General features: G+C 40.3%; 1 protein-coding gene across 1 annotated transcript in view; it reads left to right on the top strand.

Annotated features, from left to right (window-relative positions):
• Positions 1-5,586: 5,586 nt before the first annotated feature.
• Positions 5,587-23,853, top strand: part of LOC129835552 (cyclin-dependent kinase-like 2) — a 49,992-nt gene continuing 31,725 nt past the window's right edge. The window contains exon 1 of the mRNA XM_055901238.1: positions 5,587-6,652. Within this exon, the coding sequence (XP_055757213.1) occupies positions 6,485-6,652 (168 nt within the window). The 5' untranslated portion in view covers positions 5,587-6,484. The remainder of the gene's footprint in view (positions 6,653-23,853) is intronic.

A 23,853-nucleotide genomic window follows, 5' to 3' on the forward strand; every position in this document is an offset into this window, starting at 1 on the left:
ACGAATTTGACGCAATGCGACCCAAGGTAGGAGACTTTCTTCATCAAAGATGGCGGACAAAAATACTAGGACGGATACAAATGTGAGTGATTATAACATCATAACAAATCATGTAAAAAAATATACAGTTGAGAGGAATATCTTAGTTAATGTAGAGACAAAAGATTATGCATATATTTTTTTTTCGTAATGTTAATCGACGAAAATCGCTATTTAGCAAGCTAGCTGAGTAGTTAACATTAGCCAGCTAGCTGGTTAGCTTTATGGGTTGTGTGACATGAGTTTGAAATGGTAATTCTGGTTGTTTAATGTTTTAGGGACTCCTAAGAAAACCAGCAAACCAGGCTGTCGTCTTGGGAAACAGTGAATGTAAAGAATCTAGCTTGCATTGCTGATATTTGCCGTGCAATGCAGCTGAAGTAACGTAGCAAGCTAACCATGTTCTTGCTTATTGTGCAGTGGAGGATACAAATACCTGTATGCCCATGGATGTGTAGCTAGCTATCTAGCCGATCTGTGTATGAACCCTAAAACGTTTGGTATACATATTAGTTCAGAACCTAGCTATGAACCTCAGCTATCATAGCCTGTTGTATCCAATTCAAAACAGTGTGAGTGACATTTAATGAAGCCTATGGATTGAGTAGAATATAATATAACTTTGTGCCAAGGATGCAAGTCGTAATTACATGTAGTTATTACCATGCACGAGGTCCCCACATTGTAGCCTGTACATTTAATATATTCACTTATCATGAACTCTACATTGGCAAATAAAGGTGCAGTTTAGGTAGGAATGTCTTTGAGATTATTTGTCAGTCATATACAATACCAAGAGTATCAAACTCCAGTATTTGAATGATGCTGTGTCTGCATGGATGTATTACAATTATACACTTCAACAGTGTTTACCAGTCTTGGTCCTGGAACATCAATGGTTACACATTGTAACTATGCAATAGACTATAAACATGTTTTAACTAGTTAAAGGCTGATTTCTAATTCATATATAGAGAAATAGAATTTGAAAAAAAAGTACACTACACTTCCTATGTATCATGTAAATACTCTAAAAAAACGGTTCATCTCAATATCTCGTTTCCTTCATCTGCATTGATCTGATAAATTAAATTAAACTTTATTTGTCACATGCTCCCGAATACAACAGATGTAGTCTACCTTACCGTGAAAATATGAATTGGTTTTTAACTGACTTGCCTAGTTAAATAAAGGTTCAATAAAATAATAAGCAACAATGCAGTTCAAGAAATAGAGTTAAGAAAATATTTACTAAATAAACGAAAGTTAAAAAAAATAAAAAATAAAAAATAACATAAGAAAATTACACAACAATAACAATGCTATATACAGGGGGTACCGGTACCGAGTCAATGTGCGGGGGGCACAGGTTATTCGAGGTCATTTGTAAAGTGACTATGCATAGATAATAAACAGCGAGTATCAGCAGTGTAAAAAACAAATGATAGGTGTAGTATTTAATCAAATGAGAGATTTAATTTCAACCAGTAGAGAATGCAGGAAAAAGGAAACCGCACACTGCTCTTGATAGTATCACTGATCTTTAATAAGCGTTACGTATCGGCCTCACGGCCTTCGTCAGAGCTTTTGTGACCAGTAGAGAATTCAAAACGCTTTATTGAAAGAAGTTCATTATCCAAGTGTTTATAAATACATAATGCATGAATTATAAATATTATAATTGTAATATATTATAAATACATTTAGTTTCCATCTCCTGTTTAGTTTCCATCTACTGTTTAGTTTCCATCTCCTGTTTAGAGAGAGAGAGACAGACAGAGACAGAGAGAGAGAGATGCAGGGGTACATCACAAGACAGAAACACTGTAGGGTGTGTGTGTGTGTGTGTGTGTGTGTGAGGATACATGCAAATCATCCATATAGAAGTGTAGAGATGCGTTGGACTCGAGGGGCTGGTTCCTGTATCTGTGTTGTAAGAAATATTTAACCGTGAACAGCACTGTTGTCATTCCGGTGAGAGCAGGAGCAATAAGGAGAATGTGTCACTGCTACCACAATCACACACACATGCGAAGATGGCCTAGGAACAGGTTAAGAGTGGTTTGTGATTTCCTGTCTCTGTCACCGCGAGTGCCAACCCTCCATCTCTCTAGTCTGACCACGCACCTGTTTAGTTTCCATTTAGTTTCCTTCTCTTGTTTAGTTTCCATTTAGTTTCCTTCTCTTGTTTAGTTTCCATTTAGTTTCCTTCTCTTGTTTAGTTTCCATTTAGTTTCCTTCTCTTGTTTAGTTTCCATTTAGTTTCCTTCTCTTGTTTAGTTTCCATCTACTGTTTAGTTTCCATTTAGTTTCCTTCTCTTGTTTAGTTTCCATCTACTGTTTAGTTTCCATTTAATTTCCTTCTCTTGTTTAGTTTCCATCTACTGTTTAGTTTCCATTTAGTTTCCTTCTCTTGTTTAGTTTCCATCTACTGTTTAGTTTCCATTTAGTTTCCTTCTCTTGTTTAGTTTCCATTTAGTTTCCTTCTCTTGTTTAGTTTCCATTTAGTTTCCTTCTCTTGTTTAGTTTCCATCTACTGTTTAGTTTCCATTTAGTTTCCTTCTCTTGTTTAGTTTCCATCTCCTGTTTAGTTTCCATCTACTGTTTAGTTTCCATTTAGTTTCCTTCTCTTGTTTAGTTTCCATCTACTGTTTAGTTTCCATTTAATTTCCTTCTCTTGTTTAGTTTCCATCTACTGTTTAGTTTCCATCTCCTGTTTAGTTTCCATCTCCTGTTTAGTTTCCATTTAGTTTCCATCTCCTGTTTAGTTTCCATCTCCTGTTCAGTTTCCATTTAGTTTCCATCTCCTGTTTAGTTTCCATCTCCTGTTTAGTTTCCATCTCCTGTTTAGTTTCCATTTAGTTTCCATCTCCTGTTTAGTTTCCATCTCCTGTTCAGTTTCCATCTACTGTTTAGTTTCCATTTAGTTTCCATCTCCTGTTTAGTTTCCATCTCCTGTTCAGTTTCCATTTAGTTTCCATCTACTGTTTAGTTTCCATCTCTTGTTTTGTTTCCATTTAGTTTCCATCTCCTGTTCAGTTTCCATTTAGTTTCCATCTACTGTTTAGTTTCCATCTCCTGTTCAGTTTCCATTTAGTTTCCATCTACTGTTTAGTTTCCATCTCCTGTTTAGTTTCATTTAGTTTCCATCTTCTGTTTAGTGTCCTGTTTAGTTTCCATCTCCTGTTTAGTTTCCATTTCCTGTTTAGTTTCCATTTAGTTTTCATCTCCTGTTTTGACACTGTTTTGTGCTTTGACACTATCCTGTCTCGGTGTTCTACTGACAATACCTTCTAACCTCATGGCTTGGTTTTTGCTCTGACGTGCACTGTCAACTGTGGGACCTTACAGTGGGGCAAAAAAGTATTTAGTCAGCCACCAATTGTGCAAGTTCTCCCACTTAAAAAGATGAGAGAGGCCTGTAATTTTCATCATAGGTACACTTCAACTATGACAGACAAAATTAGAAAAAAAATCCAGAAAATCACATTGTAGGATTTTTAATGAATTTATTTGCAAATTATGGTGGAAAATAAGTATTTGGTCACCTACAAACAAGCAAGATTTCTGGCTCTCACAGACCTGTAACTTCTTCTTTAAGAGGCTCCTCTGTCCTCCACTCGTTACCTGTATTAATGGCACCTGTTTGAACTTGTTATCAGTATAAAAGACACCTGTCCACAACCTCAAACAGTCACACTCCAAACTCCACTATGGCCAAGACCAAAGAGCTGTCAAAGGACACCAGAAACAAAATTGTAGACCTGCACCAGGCTGGGAAGACTGAATCTGCAATAGGTAAGCAGCTTGGTTTGAAGAAATCAACTGTGGGAGCAATTACTAGGAAATGGAAGACATACGAGACCACTGATAATCTCCCTCGATCTGGGGCTCCACGCAAGATCTCACCCCTTTATTTACGACCTGAGATAACAGACCCTGGGTGTCGGAGAGAGTGGGAAGCCATGATCTATACCCAGAAAAGGCCACGTCATGACACCGCATACAAACATGGTCTATTTTTTTTGCTTTTCTTTCTTAAGGCAGCTCCAAAATGCAGGTGTTTCACCCTAGCTCAGTGCTTTCTGTGGTGGTGGGGCAGAAAATACTGAGTCGAAATGTTCTCTAGTTGCGCCGTGATTGGCTCAGTGTTCTGTCACTCATGCGAACAATACGTCACCGCACAATCTACGGGGAGAGCTCGAATATTCAAGCCCCTTGGGTGCTGCCATAGAGTTACATTAGAAGTGCCCATCCAAGAAGGCTCAAGGTCATTGGCCAAAGATAAAAAGACGTCAAATCACGTGATATCTACAGCAGCTTTGATTGGACTGATCATGTCAACATCATACTTTCAAAAATATTAGCTAGCAAGCTAGACAAGCAGTCGTCATCATGAATCAAGTCGACAGTCTACTGGCAAATCCTTTTCGATCCTTGTCATATGAAGAGAAATTATAGATAAAACGTATCGGTGCTCATCGGCCATTGGACTTAAACATTACACAACAAGTTGGAAATCGCACATTCAACAATGAGTGATTTGGAAGTAATCAGTGGCTAACTGTAGGTGTTGAAATGCAATCCCTAGCCTGCTATTCAGTGGAGTGGGTGTGTGGTCCAAGTCTGGGTTTAAGGGTCTCTTTTCCAAGCTTAAAAGCATAAACATTCAACACTATAGTCTAGAAAAGGTTGAATACATTGGCCATGCTGTCAATCCAGCATGACTTCTGTCACGTTCAAAACAACTGGAAACTCAGGAAAAAAATTATGTTTTCTAAAACTTGAATCTGTTACAGAGTGGACTGAGTTTTGTAGACTTTACCCTAAGCCAAGTTTCAATGTGACAAAGTTTAAAATGTGCTTTGTTTAGAAAGAGCACTAGTGAGAATTGAGTTATTGTACACAAGCACTTTCCCTAATGGAAATATGCGAATACATGGTAAAACGCGCCAATTGGCTCTCGCTAGCTCGTGCTTGGCTCTGCCCACCTTGATTAATTGTTTTGCTCAGTATGATTAATTTGCTTCCGAATTGAAATGACAGACTGTGGTCTTTCTTGGGTTAGTTATAACAACATTTTTGCTCATAGTTTATCGAATCCCATTGTGAGACTTTTTTTTTTCTCAAGTGGACACTATTTGGCATGAAAGACCCCATTGATTTTGATAGCCATTCTCACTCAGATATGACATTAAGATGGCATAAGTCATTACAAAATGTGTAGAAATGCAGGAGATTAACTTAAAAAAGTAAAACAATCCCCCCAAAAGCACAGAGCTGGCCCTGAGTAGAATAGAGTAAAATGTAATAGAAATTCACCAGTATCTGATTGGTTTTGTTAAAGTTGAAAATTACACAAAGGAAAATGTCAAAGTAGTTAACTTTTCCTCAAAACCTCCTCATTCACATTCTCAGAGCTCACTACACTGGGCTAGAGAGTAGAGTGATGTTTTTGTGTACAGCACCGGAGGCCAGTTGCTACGGGTAACGGCTTTGGTGACACAGGTAATTGTTTGCTAGTTCTCTCATCTCGGATGTCCGGTGCGGCTTTACACCACTGTTTACGTTTGATCGATAAGAGTGATATCGATCTGATAAGGATCTGGGAGTCTTTGTACCGAACATTAGTCCACTAATTGTTCAACAAACCGTTGAAGTTTTTTGAAGTCGGCCCGGTGGCTCAGCTGAGTATCCGGAAATTATTTTGGTTCAGAACGTTCACATCAGGAAGTTAGTTCTACTACACGCTATGTATGTGCGCAATCAAACACCTATTGTTTTCATGCAACCATTTGGGCTGTAGACTATGAAATATTTTCTTTCATGCAACAATGTTGAAATGTACAGAAAAAGTATTTGGTAAACAATGTTGTTTAGTCTGACCACCGGTCACCTCTTTTTTTGTCTATCTATTCGCAGGTTAGCGTTTTTCGTCCTGGATCTTGTTCTGGAGGCAGCTCTGCAGAGTGGTTACTAGCTGACACCAAATTATACCATCTGATTTTAAACCTAACCCTAAGATTAACCACACTGCTAACCCTAATGCCATTTGTTTTTTGGGGACAATATAGCCATTTTGACATTTGCAGCTGGCCAATCAAAGGGGAAATCGCTCAGTACTGCCTCCAGGACAAGACTCATGACAATAAACGTCAACCTGCTATTTATTCGTCAGCTGATGTGAGTGTGTGTGTGTGTTATATATATTTATGTATAGTGTGTGTGTAGACTAGTGTTTTTTTCTATAGAGTGTGTGTTATGGTGTGAGTCTGTTATAGAGTGTGTATTATAGACTGTGTGTGTTGTATTATCAGTGTGTTGTAGCCTAGTGTGTGGGTGTGTGTCTATGTTGTAAGATATGCGTGTTGCAGAGTGTGTGTTATAGTATGTGTGTGTGTTATAGAGTGTGTGTTGCAGAGTGTGTGTTATTATAGTGTGTGTCATGGAGAAGTATGAGAACTTGGGTATGGTCGGTGAGGGAAGCTACGGCATGGTCATGAAGTGTCGTCACAAGGAGAACGGGAGGATCGTGGCCGTTAAGAAGTTTCTGGAGTCAGAGGACGATAAGACAGTCAAGAAGATCGCCTTGAGAGAAATCAAGATGTTGAAGGTAAGGTGGAGTTTAATAGATTAGAATCAAATACAACAGAATGTTATTAGTCACATGCACCGAATACAACAGGTGTAGGTAGACCTCACAGTGAAATGCTGAATACAACAGGTGTAGGTAGACCTTACGGTGAAATGCTGAATACAACAGGTGTAGTAGACCTCACAGTGAAATGCTGAATACAACAGGTGTAGTAGACATTACAGTGAAATGCTGAATACAACAGGTGTAGTAGACATTACAGTGAAATGCTGAATACAACAGGTGTAGTAGACCTTACAGTGAAATGCTGAATACAACAGGTGTAGTAGACCTTACAGTGAAATGCTGAATACAACAGGTGTAGTAGACCTTACAGTAAATGCTGAATACAACAGGTGTATTAAACCTTACAATGAAATGCTGAATACAACAGGTGTAGTAGACCTCACAGTGAAATGCTGAATACAACAGGTGTAGTAGACCTCACAGTGAAATGCTGGATACAACAGGTGTATTAGACCTTACAGTGAAATGCTGAATACAACAGGTGTAGTAGACCTTACAGTGAAATGCTGAATACAACAGGTGTAGGTAGACCTCACAGTGAAATGCTGGATACAACAGGTGTATTAGACCTTACAGTGAAATGCTGAATACAACAGGTGTAGGTAGACCTCACAGTGAAATGCTGAATACAACAGGTGTAGGTAGACCTCACAGTGAAATGCTGAATACAACAGGTGTAGGTAGACCTCACAGTGAAATGCTGGATACAACAGGTGTATTAGACCTTACAGTGAAATGCTGAATACAACAGGTGTAGTAGACCTCACAGTGAAATGCTGAATACAACAGGTGTAGTAGACCTCACAGTGAAATGTTGAATACAACAGGTGTAGTAGACCTCACAGTGAAATGCTGAATACAACAGGTGTAGTAGACCTCACAGTGAAATGCTGAATACAACAGGTGTAGGTAGACCTTACAGTGAAATGCTGAATACAACAGGTGTAGTAGACCTTACAGTGAAATGCTGAATACAACAGGTGTAGTAGACCTTACAGTGAAATGCTGAATACAACAGGTGTAGTAGACCTTACAGTGAAATGCTGAATACAACAGGTGTAGTAGACCTTACAGTGAAATGCTGAATACAACAGGTGTAGTAGACCTTACAGTGAAATGCTGAATACAACAGGTGTAGGTAGACCTCACAGTGAAATGCTGAATACAACAGGTGTAGGTAGACCTTACAGTGAAATGCTGAATACAACAGGTGTAGTAGACCTTACAGTGAAATGCTGAATACAACAGGTGTAGGTAGACCTCACAGTGAAATGCTGAATACAACAGGTGTAGTAGACCTTACAGTGAAATGCTGAATACAACAGGTGTAGGTAGACCTCACAGTGAAATGCTGAATACAACAGGTGTAGTAGACCTTACAGTGAAATGCTGAATACAACAGGTGTAGGTAGACCTCACAGTGAAATGCTGAATACAACAGGTGTAGTAGACCTTACAGTGAAATGCTGAATACAACAGGTGTAGGTAGACCTCACAGTGAAATGCTGAATACAACAGGTGTAGGTAGACCTTACAGTGAAATGCTGAATACAACAGGTGTAGTAGACCTTACAGTGAAATGCTGAATACAACAGGTGTAGTAGACCTTACAGTGAAATGCTGAATACAACAGGTGTAGGTAGACCTCACAGTGAAATGCTGAATACAACAGGTGTAGGTAGACCTCACAGTGAAATGCTGAATACAACAGGTGTAGGTAGACCTCACAGTGAAATGCTGGATACAACAGGTGTATTAGACCTTACAGTGAAATGCTGAATACAACAGGTGTAGTAGACCTTACAGTGAAATGCTGAATACAACAGGTGTAGTAGACCTCACAGTGAAATGCTGAATACAACAGGTGTAGTAGACCTCACAGTGAAATGCTGAATACAACAGGTGTAGTAGACCTCACAGTGAAATGTTGAATACAACAGGTGTAGTAGACCTCACAGTGAAATGCTGAATACAACAGGTGTAGTAGACCTCACAGTGAAATGCTGAATACAACAGGTGTAGGTAGACCTTACAGTGAAATGCTGAATACAACAGGTGTAGTAGACCTTACAGTGAAATGCTGAATACAACAGGTGTAGTAGACCTTACAGTGAAATGCTGAATATAACAGGTGTAGTAGACCTTACAGTGAAATGCTGAATACAACAGGTGTAGTAGACCTTACTGTGAAATGCTGAATACAACAGGTGTAGTAGACCTTACAGTGAAATGCTGAATACAACAGGTGTAGTAGACCTCACAGTGAAATGCTGAATACAACAGGTGTAGTAGACCTTACAGTGAAATGCTGAATACAACAGGTGTAGTAGACATTACAGCGAAATGCTGAATACAACAGGTGTAGTAGACCTTACAGTGAAATGCTGAATACAACAGGTGTAGTAGACCTTACAGTGAAATGCTGAATACAACAGGTGTAGTAGACCTTACAGTGAAATGCTGAATACAACAGGTGTATTAAACCTTACAATGAAATGCTGAATACAACAGGTGTAGTAGACCTCACAGTGAAATGCTGGATACAACAGGTGTATTAGACCTTACAGTGAAATGCTGAATACAACAGGTGTAGTAGACCTCACAGTGAAATGCTGAATACAACAGGTGTAGTAGACCTCACAGTGAAATGTTGAATACAACAGGTGTAGTAGACCTCACAGTGAAATGCTGAATACAACAGGTGTAGTAGACCTCACAGTGAAATGCTGAATACAACAGGTGTAGGTAGACCTTACAGTGAAATGCTGAATACAACAGGTGTAGTAGACCTTACAGTGAAATGCTGAATACAACAGGTGTAGTAGACCTTACAGTGAAATGCTGAATACAACAGGTGTAGGTAGACCTCACAGTGAAATGCTGAATACAACAGGTGTAGGTAGACCTTACAGTGAAATGCTGAATACAACAGGTGTAGTAGACCTTACAGTGAAATGCTGAATACAACAGGTGTAGGTAGACCTCACAGTGAAATGCTGAATACAACAGGTGTAGTAGACCTTACAGTGAAATGCTGAATACAACAGGTGTAGGTAGACCTCACAGTGAAATGCTGAATACAACAGGTGTAGTAGACCTTACAGTGAAATGCTGAATACAACAGGTGTAGGTAGACCTCACAGTGAAATGCTGAATACAACAGGTGTAGTAGACCTTACAGTGAAATGCTGAATACAACAGGTGTAGGTAGACCTCACAGTGAAATGCTGAATACAACAGGTGTAGGTAGACCTTACAGTGAAATGCTGAATACAACAGGTGTAGTAGACCTTACAGTGAAATGCTGAATACAACAGGTGTAGTAGACCTTACAGTGAAATGCTGAATACAACAGGTGTAGGTAGACCTCACAGTGAAATGCTGAATACAACAGGTGTAGGTAGACCTCACAGTGAAATGCTGAATACAACAGGTGTAGGTAGACCTCACAGTGAAATGCTGGATACAACAGGTGTATTAGACGTTACAGTGAAATGCTGAATACAACAGGTGTAGTAGACCTTACAGTGAAATGCTGAATACAACAGGTGTAGTAGACCTCACAGTGAAATGCTGAATACAACAGGTGTAGTAGACCTTACAGTGAAATGCTGAATACAACAGGTGTAGTAGACCTTACTGTGAAATGCTGAATACAACAGGTGTAGTAGACCTTACAGTGAAATGCTGAATACAACAGGTGTAGTAGACCTCACAGTGAAATGCTGAATACAACAGGTGTAGGTAGACCTTACAGTGAAATGCTGAATACAACAGGTGTAGTAGACCTTACAGTGAAATGCTGAATACAACAGGTGTAGTAGACCTTACAGTGAAATGCTGAATATAACAGGTGTAGTAGACCTTACAGTGAAATGCTGAATACAACAGGTGTAGTAGACCTCACAGTGAAATGCTGAATACAACAGGTGTAGTAGACCTTACAGTGAAATGCTGAATACAACAGGTGTAGTAGACATTACAGTGAAATGCTGAATACAACAGGTGTAGTAGACCTTACAGTGAAATGCTGAATACAACAGGTGTAGTAGACCTTACAGTGAAATGCTGAATACAACAGGTGTAGTAGACCTTACAGTGAAATGCTGAATACAACAGGTGTATTAAACCTTACAATGAAATGCTGAATACAACAGGTGTAGTAGACCTCACAGTGAAATGCTGGATACAACAGGTGTATTAGACCTTACAGTGAAATGCTGAATACAACAGGTGTAGTAGACCTCACAGTGAAATGCTGAATACAACAGGTGTAGTAGACCTCACAGTGAAATGTTGAATACAACAGGTGTAGTAGACCTCACAGTGAAATGCTGAATACAACAGGTGTAGTAGACCTCACAGTGAAATGCTGAATACAACAGGTGTAGGTAGACCTTACAGTGAAATGCTGAATACAACAGGTGTAGTAGACCTTACAGTGAAATGCTGAATACAACAGGTGTAGTAGACCTTACAGTGAAATGCTGAATATAACAGGTGTAGTAGACCTTACAGTGAAATGCTGAATACAACAGGTGTAGTAGACCTTACTGTGAAATGCTGAATTCAACAGGTGTAGTAGACCTTACAGTGAAATGCTGAATACAACAGGTGTAGTAGACCTCACAGTGAAATGCTGAATATAACAGGTGTAGTAGACCTTACAGTGAAATGCTGAATACAACAGGTGTAGTAGACCTTACAGTGAAATGCTGAATACAACAGGTGTAGTAGACCTTACTGTGAAATGCTGAATACAACAGGTGTAGTAGACCTTACAGTGAAATGCTGAATACAACAGGTGTAGTAGACCTCACAGTGAAATGCTGAATACAACAGGTGTAGTAGACCTTACAGTGAAATGCTGAATACAACAGGTGTAGTAGACCTTACAGTGAAATGCTGAATACAACAGGTGTACTAGACCTTACAGTGAAATGCTGAATACAACAGGTGTAGTAGACCTCACAGTGAAATGCTGAATACAACAGGTGTAGGTAGACCTTACAGTGAAATGCAGAATACAACAGGTGTAGTAGACCTCACAGTGAAATGCTGAATACAACAGGTGTAGTAGACCTCACAGTGAAATGCTGAATACAACAGGTGTAGGTAGACCTTACAGTGAAATGCTGAATACAACAGGTGTAGTAGACCTTACAGTGAAATGCTGAATACAACAGGTGTAGTAGACCTTACAGTGAAATGCTGAATATAACAGGTGTAGTAGACCTTACAGTGAAATGCTGAATACAACAGGTGTAGTAGACCTTACTGTGAAATGCTGAATTCAACAGGTGTAGTAGACCTTACAGTGAAATGCTGAATACAACAGGTGTAGTAGACCTCACAGTGAAATGCTGAATATAACAGGTGTAGTAGACCTTACAGTGAAATGCTGAATACAACAGGTGTAGTAGACCTTACTGTGAAATGCTGAATACAACAGGTGTAGTAGACCTCACAGTGAAATGCTGAATACAACAGGTGTAGTAGACCTTACAGTGAAATGCTGAATACAACAGGTGTAGTAGACCTTACAGTGAAATGCTGAATACAACAGGTGTACTAGACCTTACAGTGAAATGCTGAATACAACAGGTGTAGTAGACCTCACAGTGAAATGCTGAATACAACAGGTGTAGGTAGACCTTACAGTGAAATGCTGAATACAACAGGTGTAGTAGACCATACAGTGAAATGCTGAATACAACAGGTGTAGTAGACCTTACAGTGAAATGCTGAATACAACAGGTGTAGTAGACCTCACAGTGAAATGCTGAATACAACAGGTGTAGTAGACCTCACAGTGAAATGTTGAATACAACAGGTGTAGTAGACCTCACAGTGAAATGCTGAATACAACAGGTGTAGTAGACCTCACAGTGAAATGCTGAATACAACAGGTGTAGGTAGACCTTACAGTGAAATGCTGAATACAACAGGTGTAGTAGACCTTACAGTGAAATGCTGAATACAACAGGTGTAGTAGACCTTACAGTGAAATGCTGAATATAACAGGTGTAGTAGACCTTACAGTGAAATGCTGAATACAACAGGTGTAGTAGACCTTACTGTGAAATGCTGAATTCAACAGGTGTAGTAGACCTTACAGTGAAATGCTGAATACAACAGGTGTAGTAGACCTCACAGTGAAATGCTGAATATAACAGGTGTAGTAGACCTTACAGTGAAATGCTGAATACAACAGGTGTAGTAGACCTTACTGTGAAATGCTGAATACAACAGGTGTAGTAGACCTTACAGTGAAATGCTGAATACAACAGGTGTAGTAGACCTCACAGTGAAATGCTGAATACAACAGGTGTAGTAGACCTTACAGTGAAATGCTGAATACAACAGGTGTAGTAGACCTTACAGTGAAATGCTGAATACAACAGGTGTACTAGACCTTACAGTGAAATGCTGAATACAACAGGTGTAGTAGACCTCACAGTGAAATGCTGAATACAACAGGTGTAGGTAGACCTTACAGTGAAATGCAGAATACAACAGGTGTAGTAGACCTCACAGTGAAATGCTGAATACAACAGGTGTAGTAGACCTCACAGTGAAATGCTGAATACAACAGGTGTAGGTAGACCTTACAGTGAAATGCTGAATACAACAGGTGTAGTAGACCTTACAGTGAAATGCTGAATACAACAGGTGTAGTAGACCTTACAGTGAAATGCTGAATATAACAGGTGTAGTAGACCTTACAGTGAAATGCTGAATACAACAGGTGTAGTAGACCTTACTGTGAAATGCTGAATTCAACAGGTGTAGTAGACCTTACAGTGAAATGCTGAATACAACAGGTGTAGTAGACCTCACAGTGAAATGCTGAATATAACAGGTGTAGTAGACCTTACAGTGAAATGCTGAATACAACAGGTGTAGTAGACCTTACTGTGAAATGCTGAATACAACAGGTGTAGTAGACCTCACAGTGAAATGCTGAATACAACAGGTGTAGTAGACCTTACAGTGAAATGCTGAATACAACAGGTGTAGTAGACCTTACAGTGAAATGCTGAATACAACAGGTGTACTAGACCTTACAGTGAAATGCTGAATACAACAGGTGTAGTAGACCTCACAGTGAAATGCTGAATACAACAGGTGTAGGTAGACCTTACAGTGAAATGCTGAATACAACAGGTGTAGTAGACCATACAGTGAAATGCTGAATACAACAGGTGTAGTAGACCTTACAGTGAAATGCTGAATACAACAGGTGTAGTAGACCTCACAGTGAAATGCTGAATACAACAGGTGTAGTAGACCTTACAGTGAAATGCTGAATACAACAGGTGTAGTAGACCTTACAGTGAAATGCTGAATACAACAGGTGTAGGTAGACCTTACTGTGAAATGCTGAATACAACAGGTGTAGTAGACCATACAGTGAAATGCTGAATACAACAGGTGTAGTAGACCTTACAGTGAAATGCTGAATACAACAGGTGTAGTAGACCTCACAGTGAAATGCTGAATACAACAGGTGTAGTAGACCTCACAGTGAAATGCTGAATACAACAGGTGTAGTAGACCTTACAGTGAAATGCTGAATATAACAGGTGTAGTAGACCTTACAGTGAAATGCTGAATACAACAGGTGTAGTAGACCTTACTGTGAAATGCTGAATACAACAGGTGTAGTAGACCTTACTGTGAAATGCTGAATACAACAGGTGTAGTAGACCTTACAGTGAAATGCTGAATACAACAGGTGTAGTAGACCTTACAGTGAAATGCTGAATACAACAGGTGTAGTAGACCTCACAGTGAAATGCTGAATACAACAGGTGTAGTAGACCTTACAGTGAAATGCTGAATACAACAGGTGTAGTAGACCTTACAGTGAAATGCTGAATACAACAGGTGTACTAGACCTTACAGTGAAATGCTGAATACAACAGGTGCAGTAGACCTCCCAGTGAAATGCTGAATACAACAGGTGTAGTAGACCTTACAGTGAAATGCTGAATACAACAGGTGTAGTAGACCTTACAGTGAAATGCTGAATACAACAGGTGTAGTAGACCTCACAGTGAAATGCTGAATACAACAGGTGTAGTAGACCTCCCAGTGAAATGCTGAATACAACAGGTGTAGTAGACCTTACAGTGAAATGCTGAATATAACAGGTGTAGTAGACCTTACAGTGAAATGCTGAATACAACAGGTGTAGTAGACCTTACTGTGAAATGCTGAATACAACAGGTGTAGTAGACCTTACTGTGAAATGCTGAATACAACAGGTGTAGTAGACCTTACAGTGAAATGCTGAATACAACAGGTGTAGTAGACCTCACAGTGAAATGCTGAATACAACAGGTGTAGTAGACCTTACAGTGAAATGCTGAATACAACAGGTGTAGTAGACCTTACAGTGAAATGCTGAATACAACAGGTGTACTAGACCTTACAGTGAAATGCTGAATACAACAGGTGTAGTAGACCTCCCAGTGAAATGCTGAATACAACAGGTGTAGTAGACCTTACAGTGAAATGCTGAATACAACAGGTGTAGTAGACCTTACAGTGAAATGCTGAATACAACAGGTGTAGTAGACCTTACAATGAAATGCTGAATACAACAGGTGTAGACCTTACGGTGAAATGCTGAATACAACAGGTGTAGTCGACCTTACAGTGAAATGCTGAATACAACAGGTGTAGTAGACCTTACAGTGAAATGCTGAATACAACAGGTGTAGTAGACCTCACAGTGAAATGCTGAATACAACAGGTGTAGTAGACCTCACAGTGAAATGCTGAATACAACAGGTGTAGGTAGACCTTACAGTGAAATGCTGAATACAACAGGTGTAGTAGACCTTACAGTGAAATGCTGAATACAACAGGTGTAGGTAGACCTTACTGTGAAATGCTGAATACAACAGGTGTAGTAGACCATACAGTGAAATGCTGAATACAACAGGTGTAGTAGACCTTACAGTGAAATGCTGAATACAACAGGTGTAGTAGACCTCACAGTGAAATGCTGAATACAACAGGTGTAGTAGACCTCACAGTGAAATGCTGAATACAACAGGTGTAGTAGACCTTACAGTGAAATGCTGAATATAACAGGTGTAGTAGACCTTACAGTGAAATGCTGAATACAACAGGTGTAGTAGACCTTACTGTGAAATGCTGAATACAACAGGTGTAGTAGACCTTACAGTGAAATGCTGAATACAACAGGTGTAGTAGACCTTACAGTGAAATGCTGAATACAACAGGTGTAGGTAGACCTCACAGTGAAATGCTGAATACAACAGGTGTAGTAGACCTTACAGTGAAATGCTGAATACAACAGGTGTAGTAGACCATACAGTGAAATGCTGAATACAACAGGTGTAGGTAGACCTTACAGTGAAATGCTGAATACAACAGGTGTAGTAGACCTCACAGTGAAATGCTGAATACAACAGGTGTAGGTAGACCTTACAGTGAAATGCTGAATACAACAGGTGTAGTAGACCTTACAGTGAAATGCTGAATACAACAGGTGTAGTAGACCTCACAGTGAAATGCTGAATACAACAGGTGTAGTAGACCTCACAGTGAAATGTTGAATACAACAGGTGTAGTAGACCTCACAGTGAAATGCTGAATACAACAGGTGTAGTAGACCTCACAGTGAAATGCTGAATACAACAGGTGTAGGTAGACCTTACAGTGAAATGCTGAATACAACAGGTGTAGTAGACCTTACAGTGAAATGCTGAATACAACAGGTGTAGTAGACCTTACAGTGAAATGCTGAATATAACAGGTGTAGTAGACCTTACAGTGAAATGCTGAATACAACAGGTGTAGTAGACCTTACTGTGAAATGCTGAATACAACAGGTGTAGTAGACCTTACAGTGAAATGCTGAATACAACAGGTGTAGTAGACCTCACAGTGAAATGCTGAATACAACAGGTGTAGTAGACCTTACAGTGAAATGCTGAATACAACAGGTGTAGTAGACATTACAGTGAAATGCTGAATACAACAGGTGTAGTAGACCTTACAGTGAAATGCTGAATACAACAGGTGTAGTAGACCTTACAGTGAAATGCTGAATACAACAGGTGTATTAAACCTTACAATGAAATGCTGAATACAACAGGTGTAGTAGACCTCACAGTGAAATGCTGGATACAACAGGTGTATTAGACCTCACAGTGAAATGCTGAATACAACAGGTGTAGTAGACCTCACAGTGAAATGCTGAATACAACAGGTGTAGTAGACCTCACAGTGAAATGTTGAATACAACAGGTGTAGTAGACCTCACAGTGAAATGCTGAATACAACAGGTGTAGTAGACCTCACAGTGAAATGCTGAATACAACAGGTGTAGGTAGACCTTACAGTGAAATGCTGAATACAACAGGTGTAGGTAGACCTTACAGTGAAATGCTGAATACAACAGGTGTAGTAGACCTTACAGTGAAATGCTGAATACAACAGGTGTAGTAGACCTTACAGTGAAATGCTGAATATAACAGGTGTAGTAGACCTTACAGTGAAATGCTGAATACAACAGGTGTAGTAGACCTTACTGTGAAATGCTGAATTCAACAGGTGTAGTAGACCTTACAGTGAAATGCTGAATACAACAGGTGTAGTAGACCTCACAGTGAAATGCTGAATATAACAGGTTTAGTAGACCTTACAGTGAAATGCTGAATACAACAGGTGTAGTAGACCTTACTGTGAAATGCTGAATACAACAGGTGTAGTAGACCTTACAGTGAAATGCTGAATACAACAGGTGTAGTAGACCTCACAGTGAAATGCTGAATACAACAGGTGTAGTAGACCTTACAGTGAAATGCTGAATACAACAGGTGTAGTAGACCTTACAGTGAAATGCTGAATACAACAGGTGTACTAGACCTTACAGTGAAATGCTGAATACAACAGGTGTAGTAGACCTCACAGTGAAATGCTGAATACAACAGGTGTAGGTAGACCTTACAGTGAAATGCTGAATACAACAGGTGTAGTAGACCATACAGTGAAATGCTGAATACAACAGGTGTAGTAGACCTTACAGTGAAATGCTGAATACAACAGGTGTAGTAGACCTCACAGTGAAATGCTGAATACAACAGGTGTAGTAGACCTTACAGTGAAATGCTGAATACAACAGGTGTAGTAGACCTTACAGTGAAATGCTGAATACAACAGGTGTAGGTAGACCTTACTGTGAAATGCTGAATACAACAGGTGTAGTAGACCATACAGTGAAATGCTGAATACAACAGGTGTAGTAGACCTTACAGTGAAATGCTGAATACAACAGGTGTAGTAGACCTCACAGTGAAATGCTGAATACAACAGGTGTAGTAGACCTCACAGTGAAATGCTGAATACAACAGGTGTAGTAGACCTTACAGTGAAATGCTGAATATAACAGGTGTAGTAGACCTTACAGTGAAATGCTGAATACAACAGGTGTAGTAGACCTTACTGTGAAATGCTGAATACAACAGGTGTAGTAGACCTTACTGTGAAATGCTGAATACAACAGGTGTAGTAGACCTTACAGTGAAATGCTGAATACAACAGGTGTAGTAGACCTCACAGTGAAATGCTGAATACAACAGGTGTAGTAGACCTTACAGTGAAATGCTGAATACAACAGGTGTAGTAGACCTTACAGTGAAATGCTGAATACAACAGGTGTACTAGACCTTACAGTGAAATGCTGAATACAACAGGTGTAGTAGACCTCCCAGTGAAATGCTGAATACAACAGGTGTAGTAGACCTTACAGTGAAATGCTGAATACAACAGGTGTAGTAGACCTTACAGTGAAATGCTGAATACAACAGGTGTAGTAGACCTCACAGTGAAATGCTGAATACAACAGGTGTAGTAGACCTCCCAGTGAAATGCTGAATACAACAGGTGTAGTAGACCTTACAGTGAAATGCTGAATATAACAGGTGTAGTAGACCTTACAGTGAAATGCTGAATACAACAGGTGTAGTAGACCTTACTGTGAAATGCTGAATACAACAGGTGTAGTAGACCTTACAGTGAAATGCTGAATACAACAGGTGTAGTAGACCTTACAGTGAAATGCTGAATACAACAGGTGTACTAGACCTTACAGTGAAATGCTGAATACAACAGGTGTAGTAGACCTCCCAGTGAAATGCTGAATACAACAGGTGTAGTAGACCTTACAGTGAAATGCTGAATACAACAGGTGTAGTAGACCTTACAGTGAAATGCTGAATACAACAGGTGTAGTAGACCTTACAATGAAATGCTGAATACAACAGGTGTAGACCTTACGGTGAAATGCTGAATACAACAGGTGTAGTCGACCTTACAGTGAAATGCTGAATACAACAGGTGTAGTAGACCTTACAGTGAAATGCTGAATACAACAGGTGTAGTAGACCTTACAGTGAAATGCTGAATACAACAGGTGTAGTAGACCTTACAGTGAAATGCTGAATACAACAGGTGTAGTAGACCTCACAGTGAAATGCTGAATACAACAGGTGTAGTAGACCTCACAGTGAAATGCTGAATACAACAGGTGTAGGTAGACCTTACAGTGAAATGCTGAATACAACAGGTGTAGTAGACCTTACAGTGAAATGCTGAATACAACAGGTGTAGTAGACCTTACAGTGAAATGCTGAATACAACAGGTGTAGTAGACCTTACAGTGAAATGCTGAATACAACAGGTGTAGGTAGACCTTACTGTGAAATGCTGAATACAACAGGTGTAGTAGACCATACAGTGAAATGCTGAATACAACAGGTGTAGTAGACCTTACAGTGAAATGCTGAATACAACAGGTGTAGTAGACCTCACAGTGAAATGCTGAATACAACAGGTGTAGTAGACCTCACAGTGAAATGCTGAATACAACAGGTGTAGTAGACCTTACAGTGAAATGCTGAATATAACAGGTGTAGTAGACCTTACAGTGAAATGCTGAATACAACAGGTGTAGTAGACCTTACTGTGAAATGCTGAATACAACAGGTGTAGTAGACCTTTCTGTGAAATGCTGAATACAACAGGTGTAGTAGACCTTACAGTGAAATGCTGAATACAACAGGTGTAGTAGACCTCACAGTGAAATGCTGAATACAACAGGTGTAGTAGACCTTACAGTGAAATGCTGAATACAACAGGTGTAGTAGACCTTACAGTGAAATGCTGAATACAACAGGTGTACTAGACCTTACAGTGAAATGCTGAATACAACAGGTGTAGTAGACCTCCCAGTGAAATGCTGAATACAACAGGTGTAGTAGACCTTACAGTGAAATGCTGAATACAACAGGTGTAGTAGACCTTACAGTGAAATGCTGAATACAACAGGTGTAGTAGACCTTACAATGAAATGCTGAATACAACAGGTGTAGACCTTACGGTGAAATGCTGTATACAACAGGTGTAGTCGACCTTACAGTGAAATGCTGAATACAACAGGTGTAGTAGACCTTACAGTGAAATGCTGAATACAACAGGTGTAGTAGACCTCACAGTGAAATGCTGAATACAACAGGTGTAGTAGACCTCACAGTGAAATGCTGAATACAACAGGTGTAGGTAGACCTTACAGTGAAATGCTGAATACAACAGGTGTAGTAGACCTTACAGTGAAATGCTGAATACAACAGGTGTAGTAGACCTTACAGTGAAATGCTGAATACAACAGGTGTAGTAGACCTTACAGTGAAATGCTGAATACAACAGGTGTAGGTAGACCTTACTGTGAAATGCTGAATACAACAGGTGTAGTAGACCATACAGTGAAATGCTGAATACAACAGGTGTAGTAGACCTTACAGTGAAATGCTGAATTCAACAGGTGTAGTAGACCTTACAGTGAAATGCTGAATATAACAGGTGTAGTAGACCTTACAGTGAAATGCTGAATACAACAGGTGTAGTAGACCTTACTGTGAAATGCTGAATACAACAGGTGTAGTAGACCTTACTGTGAAATGCTGAATACAACAGGTGTAGTAGACCTTACAGTGAAATGCTGAATACAACAGGTGTGGTAGACCTCACAGTGAAATGCTGAATACAACAGGTGTGGTAGACCTTACAGTGAAATGCTGAATACAACAGGTGTAGTAGACCTTACAGTGAAATGCTGAATACAACAGGTGTACTAGACCTTACAGTGAAATGCTGAATACAACAGGTGTAGTAGACCTCCCAGTGAAATGCTGAATACAACAGGTGTAGTAGACCTTACAGTGAAATGCTGAATACAACAGGTGTAGTAGACCTTACAGTGAAATGCTGAATACAACAGGTGTAGTAGACCTTACAATGAAATGCTGAATACAACAGGTGTAGACCTTACAGTGAAATGCTGAATACAACAGGTGTAGTCGACCTTACAGTGAAATGCTGAATACAACAGGTGTAGTAGACCTTACAGTGAAATGCTGAATACAACAGGTGTAGTAGACCTCACAGTGAAATGCTGAATACAACAGGTGTAGTAGACCTCACAGTGAAATGCTGAATACAACAGGTGTAGGTAGACCTTACAGTGAAATGCTGAATACAACAGGTGTAGTAGACCTTACAGTGAAATGCTGAATACAACAGGTGTAGTAGACCTCACAGTGAAATGCTGAATACAACAGGTGTAGTAGACCTTACAGTGAAATGCTGAATACAACAGGTGTAGTAGACCTCACAGTGAAATGCTGAATACAACAGGTGTAGTAGACCTTACAGTGAAATGCTGAATACAACAGGTGTAGACCTTACAGTGAAATGCTGAATACAACAGGTGTAGTAGACCTTACAGTGAAACGCCTTCTTACGTGCCCCGAACCGACAATGCAGTTTCAAAAAATACGGATAAGATTAAGAGATAAAAGTAACAAGTAATTTAAGAGGAGCAGTAAAAAATAACAATATATACAGGGGGTTGTGGAGGCTATATACAGGGTATTACGGTACAGAGTACAGAGTCAATGTGGAGGCTATATACAGGGTATTACGGTACAGAGTACAGAGTCAATGTGGAGGCTATATACAGGGTATTACGGTACAGAGTACAGAGTCAATGTGGAGGCTATATACAGGGTATTACGGTACAGAGTCAATGTGGAGGCTATATACAGGGGGTACCAGTACAGAGTCAATGTGGAGGCTATATACAGGGGGTGCCGGTACAGAGTCAATGTGGAGGCTATATACAGGGGGTACCGGTACAGAGTCAATGTGGAGGCTATATACAGGGGGTACCAGTACAGAGTCAATGTGGAGGCTATATACAGGGGGTACCGGTACAGAGTCAATGTGGAGGCTATATACAGGGTGTTATGGTACAGAGTCAATGTGGAGGCTATATACAGGGGGTACCAGTACAGAGTCAATGTGGAGGCTATATACAGGGTGTTGCGGTACAGAGTCAATGTGGAGGCTATATACAGGGTGTTGCGGTACAGAATCAATGTGGAGGCTATATACAGGGTATTACGGTACAGAGTCAATGTGGAGGCTATATACAGGGGGTACCGGTACAGAGTCAATGTGGAGACTATATACAGGGTATTACGGTACAGAGTCAATGTGTAGGCTATATACAGGGGGTACCGGTACAGAGTCAATGTGGAGGCTATATACAGGGGGTACCGGTACAGAGTCAATGTGGAGGCTATATACAGGGGGTACCGGTACAGAGTCAATGTGGAGGCTATATACAGGGGGGTGCCTGGACAGAGTCAATGCGCTCAGCTCTTTTGCTGCCAGTTGCTCTCGGTGTATCCATTATAGCTTAGTGGGTGTATGTATCGTACAATGCGTCCATATGGCAGAGTGAGACACATTTAGAACTAGAGTGGTAGCCTAGTGCGTTGGACTTGTAACCGGAAGGTTGCAAGGTCGAATCCCGGTGCTGACAAGGTAAAAAAATCTGTCGTTCTGCCCCTGAACAAGGCAGTTAACCCACTGTTCCTAGGCCGTCATAGTAAATAAGAATTTGTTCTTAACCTTGTGCGTTGGACTTGTAACCGGAAGGTTGCAAGGTCGAATCCCCGTGCTGACAAGGTAAAAAAATCTGTTCTTCTGCCCCTGAACAAGGCAGTTAACCCACTGTTCCTAGGCCGTCATAGTAAATAAGAATGTGTTCTTAACCTAGTGCGTTGGACTTGTAACCGGAAGGTTGCAAGGTCGAATCCCCATGCTGACAAGGTAAAAAAATCTGTCCTTCTGCCCCTGAACAAGGCAGTTAACCCACTGTTCCTAGGCCGTCATAGTAAATAAGAATTTGTTCTTAACTGACTTGCCTGGTTAAATAGAGATTTAAATAACATTTAAAAAAGATGGAGCCCCATCTGTGCTAACCATTCTATCCCATGGAGTCTGTTTTTTGTCGATATAGCTGCGCAGCAAACTGAACATCCCCCTGTACCGTTTCATGTGCGAGAATTGTGAGACATAACAACATGTCTTCGTGAATAGCATCCCCCGACATGTATAGCGAACAAAAAGTCGACGCGTGGGACTCCCGGTGCTCACAGCTAACGTCCATTTGGAGAGTAAAAGCTGGGGAGTTTGAGTCGTTCAGTCAGAGTTAGACATCCGTGAAAAATATAGATGAAAACTGTCTTTGTAGATAGTGTGGTCTACAGCTTATCATGAGGTACTCTACCTCAGGTGAGCAGAAACTCGGGACTTCCTTAATATTAGAGATTGCGCACCAGCTGTTGTTGACAGAGACCCCCCCCCTCCCCTCAGATACAGCTGTTCTGTCTTGCCGATGTATAGAAAAATACCCATCTAGATTTATATTTTCCGTGTCCTTGTTCAGTCACGACTCTGTGAAACGTTGGATATTCCAGTTCTTCAGATCACGTCGATAGGATAGTCTCCCAACGGAGCTCATCCAGTTTATTCTCCAGTGATTTCACGTTCGTCAATAGAACGGGAGGGTAATGGCAACTTATCCACTTGCCGTTGCAGTCTCGTTAGATATCCCGCACGGCGACCTCTGAAACTCTGCCTCGGCCTCCTCTGAGTGACGGGGATTTGGGAGTTATGTCCTTCGCCTCCCGATTTCGTGAAATAAAAGTCCTCATCTAAATCGAGGTCACTGTTTTGATGTCCAGAAGATCATTTCGGACATATGA

Source organism: Salvelinus fontinalis, chromosome 36 (assembly GCF_029448725.1).
Source record: "Salvelinus fontinalis isolate EN_2023a chromosome 36, ASM2944872v1, whole genome shotgun sequence".
In the NCBI taxonomy this organism is placed as follows: Eukaryota; Metazoa; Chordata; class Actinopteri; order Salmoniformes; family Salmonidae; genus Salvelinus; species Salvelinus fontinalis.